Source organism: Lissotriton vulgaris, chromosome 5 (genome assembly GCF_964263255.1).
Source record: "Lissotriton vulgaris chromosome 5, aLisVul1.2, whole genome shotgun sequence".
NCBI lineage: Eukaryota > Metazoa > Chordata > Amphibia > Caudata > Salamandridae > Lissotriton > Lissotriton vulgaris.
The window spans coordinates 1,339,389,918-1,339,402,325 of record NC_141693.1 but is presented as its reverse complement, the minus strand read 5'-3'; the positions used below and the strand labels follow the sequence as shown (position 1 = coordinate 1,339,402,325).

The 12,408-nt window shown below is 42.9% G+C and overlaps 1 protein-coding gene across 1 annotated transcript in view; it reads left to right on the top strand.

Annotated features, from left to right (window-relative positions):
* Window positions 1-12,408, top strand: part of PI16 (peptidase inhibitor 16) — a 169,163-nt gene that overhangs the window by 90,803 nt on the left and 65,952 nt on the right. The window contains exon 2 of the mRNA XM_086923274.1: window positions 8,770-8,991. Coding sequence (XP_086779400.1) covers window positions 8,770-8,991 — 222 coding nt within the window. The remainder of the gene's footprint in view (window positions 1-8,769; window positions 8,992-12,408) is intronic.

Below are 12,408 nucleotides of genomic sequence, written 5' to 3'. Positions count from 1 at the left end.
GATGGTCACAGCGCTGGGGGAGGCAGGACGATTCCTATGCTATCTGTGGGAGGGAGGAGCAGCTGGGAGGCGGGAGCGGGGTGGAGGGACGGGCTTGGAGGCAAACAAACAACAGAATGGCATCAGCAACAAAAGTGAAACCAGTTGCAGCAAACACACCGACAATGCGATATAGCGCTACGATATAGCGCTACGATGTGGCACAATTCAAATGCAGGCAATATTACAGTCCAGCGCAGCGCTACGATACCAATGTGGCACGGTATGAATCAGGCAATGTAGCAGTCCAGCGCTACGAGATCAGGGAGCGTGGGGAGCGACCACCTCTGCAGGAGTCAGGATGGTCACAGCGCTGGGGGAGGCAGGATGATTCCTATGCTATCTGTGGGAGGGAGGAGCAGCTGGGAGGCGGGAGTGGGGTGGAGGGACGGGCTGGGAGGCAAACAAACAACAAAATGGCATCAGCAACAAAAGCGAAACCAGGTGCAGCAAACACACAGGCAATGCGATATAGCGCTACGATATAGCGCTACGATGTGGCACAATTCAAATGCAGGCAATATTACAGTCCAACGCAGCGCTACAATACCAATCTGGCACAGTATGAATCAGGCAATGTAGCAGTCCAGCGCTACGAGATCAGGGAGCGTGGGGAGCGACCACCTCTGCAGGAGTCAGGATGGTCACAGCGCTGGGGGAGGCAGGACGATTCCTATGCTATCTGTGGGAGGGAGGAGCAGCTGGGAGACGGGAGCGGGGTGGAGGGACGGGCTGGGAGGCAAACAAACAACAAAATGGCATCAGCAACAAAAGCGAAACCAGGTGCAGCAAACACACAGGCAATGCGATATAGCGCTACGATATAGCGCTACGATGTGGCACAATTCAAATGCAGGCAATATTACAGTCCAGCGCAGGGCTACGATACCAATCTGGCACGGTATGAATCAGGCAATGTAGCAGTCCAGTGCTACGAGATCAGGGAGCGTGGGGAGCGACCACCTCTGCAGGAGTCAGGATGGTCACAGCGCTGGGGGAGGCAGGACGATTCCTATGCTATCTGTGGGAGGGAGGAGCAGCTGGGAGGTGGGAGCGGGGTGGAGGGATGGGCTGTGAGGCAAACAAACAACAAAATGGCATCAGCAACAAAAGCGAAACCAGGTGCAGCAAACACATAGGCAATGCGATATAGCGCTACGATATAGCGCTACGATGTGGCACAATTCAAATGCAGGCAATATTACAGTCCAGCGCAGCGCTAGGATACCAATCTGGCACGGTATGAATCAGGCAATGTAGCAGTCCAGCGCTACGAGATCAGGGAGCGTGGGGAGCGACCACCTCTGCAGGAGTCAGGATGGTCACAGCGCTGGGGGAGGCAGGACGATTCCTATGCTATTTGTGGGAGGGAGGAGCCGCTGGGAGGCGGGAGCGGGGTGGAGGGACGGGCTGGGAGGCCGACAAACAACAAAATGGCATCAGCAACAAAAGAGAAACCAGGTGCAGCAAACACACAGGCAATGCGATATAGCGCTACGATATAGCGCTACGATGTGGCTCAATTCAAATGCAGGCAATATTACAGTCCAGCGCAGCGCTATGATACCAATCTGGCACGGTATGAATTAGGCAATGTAGTAGTCCAGCGCTACGAGATCAGGGAGCGTGGGGAGCGTGGGGAACGACCACCTCTGCAGAACACACAGTGATTATCACATAAATGCTAACTATAATAACCCTTTGATTTGAAAATGTGTGAAGGACATCTGTTGAAATATTGGCAAACACAAGGAGATAATGAACGGAGCGCTGAAACTTTTTAGACACTCACCCCCAATCACAGATCTGGGTTGAGCCCTTCATCGTTCTTTAGCTCATTTTGCCACCCCAGTTCAGAACCAGCCATATGCAAATCAGTCTTAACTCTGTTTCTCATGGGATGGGAACAGTCCAGCTGAACTGCCAAGTCAGGTCTTCCCTGGACCTGAAAAAAGGTTCAGCATCTCCTTGTGTTTGCTTAGTTCGCCCTAAGTTGGCAGGGTATGGCCAGACGTGGGTCCCTTCCTCACTTTGCTACTAAGCTAGTCTGGCTGATGAGGGGTGAAACCCCGAAACCGGTCCCAGGATGATTGTTTCCGGTCCAGGGAAGACCTAGCTTTACAGTTCGAGCTGACTGTTCCCAGAAGCAACAGGGTGAGCACTGCATTGCGCATCGCTGGGTCTGAACTTGGGTGACGATGTGAGCTAAAAAACATGAATGAATGAATGAATTAAACCCAGATCTGTGACTGGGAGTGAGTGTCTGAAAAGTTTCAGCGCTCAGTCCATCATCTCCTTGTGTTTGCTGTGATCTGTTGAAATATTGGCAGCTGCCACGAAAAAGAAAGGGTGTTTGTAGATGAAGAGAGAGTCCAAGTTTGTGTGAGCATGAGCATGGTGGAGGGGGGGGGCACGAGTACGTAAATGTTGAAGGTTGGAATGTGATAAAAGTGATGTTGTGGGTGATGTATGTAAAATTTCTAAAATATCTGGGGAGACAAATAATGTAAGTGGCTAAAAAAGAATGAGAAATTGCAGAGAAAAATGGTGTGAATGGGAGAAAGTGAGTTATTGAAAAACTCTGAATAGCTCTCGCCTTCCAGAAACCTTATTAAGTTTCAATTCACAGACTAATATGTTCCGAAAAGAAACATGTTTAATTCTAATCGACAAAAAAAAAAAAAATTCTAATCGACAACAACATCTTTTTTTATTACTCTTTCATCTGATACAATTAGCAAGCATTTGGCGCATCAACTGGTCCTGTTTGTTTTATGACATGTTGATTATCGTGTTAGATATCTGGGAACAATAATAGAAAACTCAGAGGCACACAAACACTAGTTGTTGCTGTACTTTTAAAGGAGGAAATTTCACTTGAAATTGCCACACAATGAGCAGTAGAATGTCACTCATTCACACATTCAAACCAAAGAAATGATGCACATAAGCAAATCGAAACCTTAAAAGCTATGTATTTGGGCCACAGAGGGAGAAGAACTTACATAAGGCAATTGGTTCTAGGGGTACAGTGTTTTGGGGGGACTTGAAATAGATACATTGGTGATACTCAGAAATGTGTTTCTCTGGAATGGGGAAGTGAAAAACAGGTAAGCTGCGTATCTGGGTAATTCCGGTGGGAAGTGTTCATTTGCTCAGCTGCCAGCTGAATAAACACACTTGTTCAAAATATTCACCCAGCAAAGTGGGTTTCAGGCATGGATGCTTGTTGGTCAAAGTCATGAGCGCATGCATGCAACCTTTTGAAATCAGAAAAAGGGAGATTTTGAGACCTGGATTTTCCTATTGATATACATTAAAGCAGAGGCAGTTTTAAGCAGGAGACAGATAAAATAAAGCCATTTTTAGGTTAAAAAAATGAGTAGTCTCCTGCCCTAATCGGGCCTGTTGGCATGTCTGTAAGTGGTTCCTTCTGCCACACTGACATTTCAGTCGCCCACTCAATGTATCTTAGGCATTGTAGTTTTGTTTTTAATATGCTACGCAATGTTTAAACAGCCTAGGTACTGTGTCTACTGGGCACTCATTTTTGTGGTGGACAGGGCAGCCTCTGTAGAAGAAATCTGGAAACCAAAAACTAAATGTGACTAACAGGTTTGGAGTCTGGACAGTCTGGGTATAGTGTTTCAGTGAAATTCGTAGATAAGATTGCAACCTGGTAACTGCGTTTCTATTTAAACTGTGCAGTATTTAATGTTATACTAAAATTAAAGAACTTTCTTCACACTAAACTATTCACAGGGCCGAACAATATGTTTGGGTGTCTGTTGCTTGACTGTTGAGGTCTGAAAAATAGGACTGATGTATAATATCTATCAAATGTAAATAAAGAATTGCACTTAAATATGAATAAGGCCAATGTGTTTGTGTTTATGGTTATGCTAATAATTGCATTACTAATATTCACAATAAAATATAGATATGTTAAAATGTGTTAGTTTCTTCTTTTAACGATTATCTTTTTGATAACTAGTGATAATATAGCTGGATTTATGAATGCAACCTCAACTATTTTGATATATTTCCAAAGTTCTGCCCAAAGAAGTCAAGTCGAATATGCTGCACAAACCCGCTAAAACAAAATGGTCATTGCAAGGGTATGGTTGCTCAATTTACTACTGTCTCCGGTTGCACATTCTCTTTTTTATGGGCACAGGAAAAAATCTCGACTATTGCACGGTCTGGCTCCAGTTATTCGTGGAGTGATTACTTATTTTGTTCCCACACAGATAATCATACCTAGGTCAGATTAGAGGATGATGGTATTGATCCACAGGTTTGACTTACACTTCCCTGCCCACTCCATTCATAAAAGCTCTTGCAAGACTGTTGTTGTTGATTGGAACATTCCTTCCAACTTCCTATTTGCAACCTAATACTTCTCTAATATGCCAGATTATAAACCCACATTCTACCATCCAAATCACAACCGCCGCATAGATGGTACCAGTCTGAAAATTAATCTCTATCTCTCTTAAAATAGACTGCTTCACTTCATACTCGAACACAACCACAAGTTGCCTATGAAATGATGGAAACACATTCCCAACGCTCACGCATGATACCCAGGGACAGATCTACAAGAAAGTGCAGCAGCGCGGCACCGCAAGCCCTTTGGCTGTGCCACGCTGTGGCACTTTCAAAGCACAGGAATGTGACATATTTAGAATGATATGTTGCATTCCTGTGCTCTCCACTGCGCTGGAACACAAACAGCTGCCATGCGCCGGCGCAGGCACCCTTGCATCATGGTGCGAGGATGCCTGCATCATGGGGAGATTGTTTTGTGCAGGAAGTGGTACCTTCCTTCACAAAAACAATCAGTACAGGCATTTTCCTCTTTCAATGCGTGCTGTAGAATGCAACATGCATTGAAAGAGGAAAAAACAAGGAGAAATTAAAACATTTCTCCTCGATACGCCTCGCTACGCCTCGCTACACCACCCCTAGGGTGTCCTAGCATTCTAACGCATTTCCAGGTGTAGGATTCCTTGTAAATCTGGAAATGTGTTAGGTTCCATATGTGTTGCGTGGGAACATCCAAAGCAACACCAATGGTATGCCCCTTTTACTCAAAGTGCTGCGTGTAAAGGGGCCATATTTACAAGGACAGGAATTGCTTTAACCACGCATATCCGTGGTTAAGGGAAAGCGTGATCCGGCTTGCGGGGAAATTGTACACGTGGCTGAGCCCACTTTGTTAAGGCTCTTTCTCCATTGAGCTATGAAGCAAGGCTGTTTCCCCAGTGAGCTATGAACTAGCATCAAAGGCTGCAATCAAAATGCAAGTTATGGATTTAGCACCTTTTTTCCTCAATCTGTCATCATTCTAAGATCGCTAAAAGGGGTTCCTTTGGATAGTAACAAATGGGCTGATTCGGATATCAGAATAACTGCTGCAGACCCCTGCGGACAACTGTTACATTGGCAGGACCCACCATCATTGTGATTTCTGTTGATGCATTGAAAGTGTGCTGTATGGCTCTGTAAACATATCAGTGCCATCCAGCACACTTTCAATATATTTCTAACTTTGAAAAACAAAATTCCAAAGCAGCATTTTGTTTATAAAAAGAAAAGAACAATGGCCCTCATGCCATGGAGTTTTCTCCCATGGTGTTGGGGGCCATTAGTATGTTCTTACTTTCACTTACCCCCATGCTTTGTATGGCAGTGTGTGAACTTAAAAACTGGCCATATGTCTCTCGACTCTAAGTAGGGTTGGCGGACAAATGGACAAACCTCCCACAGTACTCACTTCATCAGTTGTTGGAAAAGTGTGCCAGTGGCAGAGACAAAGTAGTCTCCGACGCTGAAATACTTAAGTTCTGCCTGGCTGTAAATGAGGCGGGCGGAGCTTGAGTTTGGTGCAGGAGGTCCTCTGTTGTGACAAAGTATATTCTCTGCCAAACTCGTAATCATTCCCTAAGTCTTTTAAGTACAGACTACCCCAACCACTGCATTAAATTTTGAATCCTAACTTTGTGTTTCTCCTGATAATGCCCTCGTAAGATATAATGCCTACCAGTAAGTAGGATATGTGACTCCTACACCTTGTAAGCCTCATTTACTTATGTAAGATATCCTTTACATTGATTTATACACTTGTATGATTTATTGTGTCTATATAATGTGTGCATGTAATAAAACGTGCTCTAACTCCCTCAATTGGGATGAATGGCTCTATAAAATAATTAATAAAAAGAAAACATTAAAAAATAAGTAAATGCTATTAAATGTGTTATTTGATAAATTACTCATACAGACTGATGCATCTGACCTAGTTACAGTGAATGCATATCTCTTGTACACCAGGGTTGAATAACGTTAAAAAAACTGCCTCGAAATTGTAGTTTCTCTTAAGTTCTTGTAGAGGGATTACAAGCTGTGTGTCTTTCTCTCCACTCATTGGATTGGCATCTAGGTCTTAGGCTCCAGATAGTTCCTAGCCAGGATTATACTCAAACAAAAGAAGGGCTGACGGCAGCAGAGGATGCTGCCAAAAAACAGTGCTGGGGCAGCACTAATGGAAGATACTTTTTTAAAAGCACTTACCTGCTACTCCTGCTGCTGGCTGCCTCAGTGCTCCTCCTTTCCGGAAGTCCCTGGGCCAGCACAGGCTCCAACACTGTTCTGAGCGACATGTTTAAGCGCTCACTAAGCGACTGAGAGCCTGTGCGAGTTCGCCACCCAACCGTATAATACATCTAATTTTTGGAGAAATCTAAGTGCGCATGAATATTTGGCCTGCCTAAGACTGCCATCCAAACTGACATGCGCCCCTAACAGTGCCCTCCACTCCTCCCAGTCCTGGAGCTGTCAAGAGAGTATTGCCTGGCCTCACCCTAGACTCAGCAGTGACTGCCAGTGAAAAACAAAACGATGATAAAATTGTTTTATTATCGTTTCAGTTTTCATTCTTCAGTGGGGTGACCCTCCTCCACCTTTAAGGAGGAGCCGCAGATGGCTGATGGTTCTTTAAATCAGGCCAGTTTTTTAGCCTAGATAGAGGGAAAATTAGAAAGCCTCTCACGGACTGCATCTTGTTGTATGGAACTGAAAGCAGACAATGTGAGGGTGCTGCTGAAAGTGGTGCCAGGCTCAATAATAGCTGCCAGATCCTCGATCTGTTTGGATATCCTCCAAATGCCTGCAATGCCCGAGGCCAAACAGTATATATTCTCTGTTATATAGACCGCAGCTGAGTAAATAGTGACGTTTCTTTACTATTTGCACAACCACTGACCAAACTGCGGAATCTCTACGCTTTAGACAGCAGATAACTAAATAGTAAAGTTTGCCTGGCATCTGCATTGCCACTGGCCACATAGTAAATAATCTCTACTATTTAGCCAAAACCCAGGTAAATAGAAAAGAAAATGCATAATTTACCCAGTGGCTGGCTAAATAGCCACCACGCTTTAATAAAGCACTAGACACTCAATGGCTCTTTATCTCACTCTCAAGGGTTCTTTTTCATTCCTGCTCTTTGTCCCCATTCTCTTCCTCCTTCTTTCCTCCTTTTGTGTTCTCTCTTTGTTGCTCTGGATGAAAGTTTGTTAAAGAAAAATGGGTGCTGCCCCTCAAAAATGAGTGTGGGTGGGCTCCATCTGCAACCCCCAGCTCAAATTGAAGCACACAGCTTCGTTGGCCAGGCTAAGGTGACCACTTCTATTTAAGTCATCATAGAACTGTCTCCAGTTCTGAGCATTTTACCAAGAGATCTTTTTTTTCAGGGTTGTTATTCTAATTAGTTCAGAAGCGGCAAAACAAGAATACTACATCCAGAATTAATTAGATTTTCACACACAAAAAGTCCAGGATCTGGAAAGTAGTGGTCATCCTAGTCAGACCTAAACTTTTAAGTTAAAGCCCCGTCCCTAGCTGGAATTGAGCAGGACGCAGAGCTGCGTGCAGGTCTGGCAGGACAAATCCAACTTGCTCACTCTCAACTGAGAACCCGGAGTACAATCAACCTTGTTTTCTGAGTTTGAGTTTAGCCCTTTCATTTTGATTGGAACAGTCATCTGTTTTGTCTCAGTTCGGGGTAGGACTATCTCTTCTTGCTCTTGTGCAAACTGGATAGAAATGTTCCCTATCTTGGAGGTTAGAATCATCCACACTCACTGCAGTCACAGATGTGGGTTTAGTCCATCTTCGTTCTTTAGCTCACTTCGCCACCCCAGTTCAAACCCAGCCATGTGAAAATCAGTCTTGACCATGTTCCTCATGGGAACAGTCCAGCCCGAACTGCCATGTCAGGTCTTTCCTGGACCGCAAACAAGCATCCTGGGACCCGTTTCCCGGTTTCACCCCTCATCAGCCTGGCTAGCTCGAATCCAGTGGCAAAGACAGCAAGGGATCCACATCTGGGCATACCCTGCCAACTTAGGGCAAACGCAAGGAGATGATGGACGGAGCGCTGAAACTTTTCAGACACTCACCTCCAGTCTCAGATTTGGGTTTAATGATCACTTCTTGCTCGCATGAATGTAGAATATGTCAAGTATACCTGGCCTCTTGATCTGGTAGAATCTTCTTAGATTTTTCTGGTCCTACATACTTGCCAGATATGGTTGTACAGTAGACTAATTTGACACCCTGGCTATACCTAGTGAGGCACGTCAGAATGGTGTGACTATTAAGAACAGTGGAAAATGTTGCTCAGTGAATTGACTAAAACATTCAGATTATTTCTTTGTATTACAGGAATGGGATAAAACATTGGAAGATTTTGCAACGGCCTACGCAAAGAAATGCATTTGGGCCCACAACCCAGACAATGGTCAAAGGGGAGAAAACCTATTCCTGATCACCACTCCAACCGTGAATGTAGACGTTGCTGTTGGAGATTGGTACAATGAATATAAAAATTACAATTTTGCTACTTCAACGTGTGCCGCTAATCAAATGTGTGGCCATTATACCCAGGTAGGTTGCTTGTTTTTGCACAAAACCATATTGCACGTCGTTCTATCATTGCATTGCTCGGATTAGGTGGTCCATTGTGCAATGCCTATTGTAACATGATCGTGGCTGAAATCTGTTCAATCCTACTTTAATGTAGAGGGCAAAGTGTCTTACACAACATTCTAAAATAGTTATAGTAAAAAGTACATTAAAAGTTATACTTACATTGTCACTTTTGTTAAGGTAGAGAGATATATAAAAACATTGTTGCTAGGAGGTCAAAACTCTTAATTACGAATAAAATAGGACGCTCAAGCTCCAGCTTGTGAAACTCACAGGCACCCCATGGGCAATCACTAAGGAACCTCCTGAGGTGAGGCTGGTGATACCGTAGGTGTGAAACTTAGAATGAAGTAACTGGCAACACATATTCGTTCTGCAACTGCAATGTGGTGTTTAAGGAGCAGCTGGATTTGTAAATTGACTACTTTTGTTGTGTTTTTTAATCCTACTTTCTTCTGGACGCTGCATGTCACACATATCCCCTATTCATTTGCATACCAATGACAAGATATGCAAGAGAACTTGTTTGTAATAAGGATTTCAGCACAAAAAACTTGAAAAAGCATAAAAACCACTTCCAAGCAAAGTGAAGTTTATAAAAGAACAAAAACAATGAGGTAGGTATGATGCTGAAATTAGCCTCTTATGCGGTCAGCATCTTATTCGCAGGCTGAAGCCAGCATCTTATTTGGCCAGCATCTTTTTCACAGAATAGAAGCTAGAGTTATATATAACCAGCATCTTATTTGCAGGCAACATGTTATACAACACATATTCCACTTACTGAACCTTACATTATTCAGCTAACTCCATCTATTTAATAAGACTTTGTATTGTAAGTCTATGAATATGTTGTATTTCAAACACAACACATACCCCGATAAAGTCAATTAGGATCTAGCCTAAGCCAAGCAACTTTTCCACCAAAACATTGGACAACTATGTCACCCTCAAAATTCACCTTACGCTTAATAAATGGAGCACCCTTCTACACTACCTGCATATAAATTATCTGGGTCGAGCAAAATCTTTCTCAAAACTGGCACCAAACGGGTTGCCCTCACCTCAGTGTATTCCATCATAGTTACATATTTGTCCTACTGGAAAATCACAGTGGCTCACAAATATTTATGCTGCTTTGTAAAACACCACATCCCACTACAAAGTCCATTAGTACTTAGCCTGAGTTAAGCAAGGGTTTTAGAGGGCCCCTTCTGCACCCTCCAGCCAATGCATTCCTATGGAGTTATAGACAAGTAAGTAACCATCCTTTCTCTCATGGATATCACCTTGGCTCTCAAATATTCATATTGATCCTAATAAAGGTAGCATCCATCTACGCTACCTAGTAGTAAATCATCTGAAACAAGCAAAGTTTGTGGCAACAGTTGGCACCAAACAGGCCACCGTCATCTCAACGCATTCCTATGCAGTTATATTCACATACATCATTTTATTTGTTCTATTGTAAAATCACATTGGCTTGTAAATGTTTATGCTGTTTTTAAAACGCACCACAACCACTTACAGGGTTCAATAGAATTTATCCTGAGCTAAGCACTTTTCCTCCTGAAACCTGGGCCTACTCTGCCCCTTCTGCTAACCCATTCCTATGGAGTTCTAGACAAATAAGTAACCATCATTTCTCTCACAAATATTACCTTGGCTCTACACTACCTGTATGTAAATCGTCTGAGCCTAGCAAAATTTGTCACAGTGGCCCTCACCTCAATACAATTCTATGCAAGGTCAAAATAAGTAATCATATTTGTCCTAAAGGAAAATCACATTTGCTCACTAAGGGGCATATTATCAAGACAGGCGATAAAATTATCGCAGTTTTAGTGGCAGAAAACTGCCGCTAAAACGGCTATAATGGGCTTGATAATATGCTCTATTGAATTCCAATTCAAGCCCATGTTAAATGTGAAGGACATCTAACATGGGCTTCAAATGGGATTCCATAGAGCATATTATCAAGCCCATTATCGCCGTTTTAGCTGCAATTTTCTGTCGCTAAAACGGCGATAATTTCATGGCCTGTCTTGATAATATGCCCCCAGTATTTATGTTTCTTTTCAAACACACCACACCCTCCTCCAAGGTCCATGAGAGGGGTTTAGCCTGAGCTAAGCAACATTTCCAACAAGAACCTGGGCACTGGTGTTAAAGAGAAATAAGTAACCATCCCTTCTCTCATGAAGATCAACTTGGCTCACCAGTATTCATAATTATCCTAATAAAAGGATTATACCTCTACATTACCTGAATGTAATTTGTCTGAGCTGAGCAAATTTGCCACACCAAACGGGTTCCCCTCTTCTCAATATATAATTCTATACAGTTCAATCTAAATAAGTTATCATACTTGTCCTATAAGAAAATAACATTGGTTCACAAATATGTATAAGATTATTTAAAATCATCCTCCTTTCTGCACTTTTTATTGTTATTTGCACGAGCCAAGCAGGAATTGTCACAATACGTGGCCTCAAAGCGTTAATGATCAGTTCAATGCAGTTCCAAGCAGTTATGTCCAATCTCCAATCAAATGACTATACTTTTCCTACATTAAAGTCACATTGTCTCACAAATGTTTGGTTTATTTTCACAGAGGCCATTTAAAAGGCGAAGCAACATTTTTAATGAAGTATGATGCCAATATGTCCCAATCCCATCAATACATGAAGCTATGTACAAATAACTAACCATCCTTTTTAGCATTATGAGTTTGGCACACAAATAATCATGTGTTTTTATCAATGGTGTACCCCTCTCCACTTTCTATGTGTAATCTTCCTGAGCCTTGCATGATTCTCCTTGGCATGTAGCGCCAAGATGCTCCATGGAGTGTATGTGCGCTATATAAAAACCAAAAAACATCAAACATCAAACATGTGGCATCAAAAGTGCGTCACCCTCAAACCAATGCTTTTCTTTGGACCTTTATGCAAATATGCTGCTATCTCTTTCTGTCGATCAAAGAATATCTAAACAGCATCTGGCTCTTTGCTGGGAACAGATATCCACCTCCGTCATTTCACAGTGCTTACCTTAAACCGAGGAGCATTGTGGAATGAAGGTGCTGCGGAAGAAGTGCTGATTGGTTCATTAATCAACCTGGTTCATTGATGTGCATGGTATTTTTTGTAAATAGGGCAGCTCTCTAGACGAAAAATGTGTAATTTTTCTCAGTTACTCTCAGTACTGCATTCCTATGGACGCATATGTGTTTAAATAACCATTTTTTCTTTATGAAGATCAGCCTGACTCACAAATATGTATCTTGTTCTTCATGAATCTCGCTACCTCGGTCCTAGGTAGGATTTCCTATAGAAGGTGGAAACCGGTGGATGAATGAATACTTATGCTTTT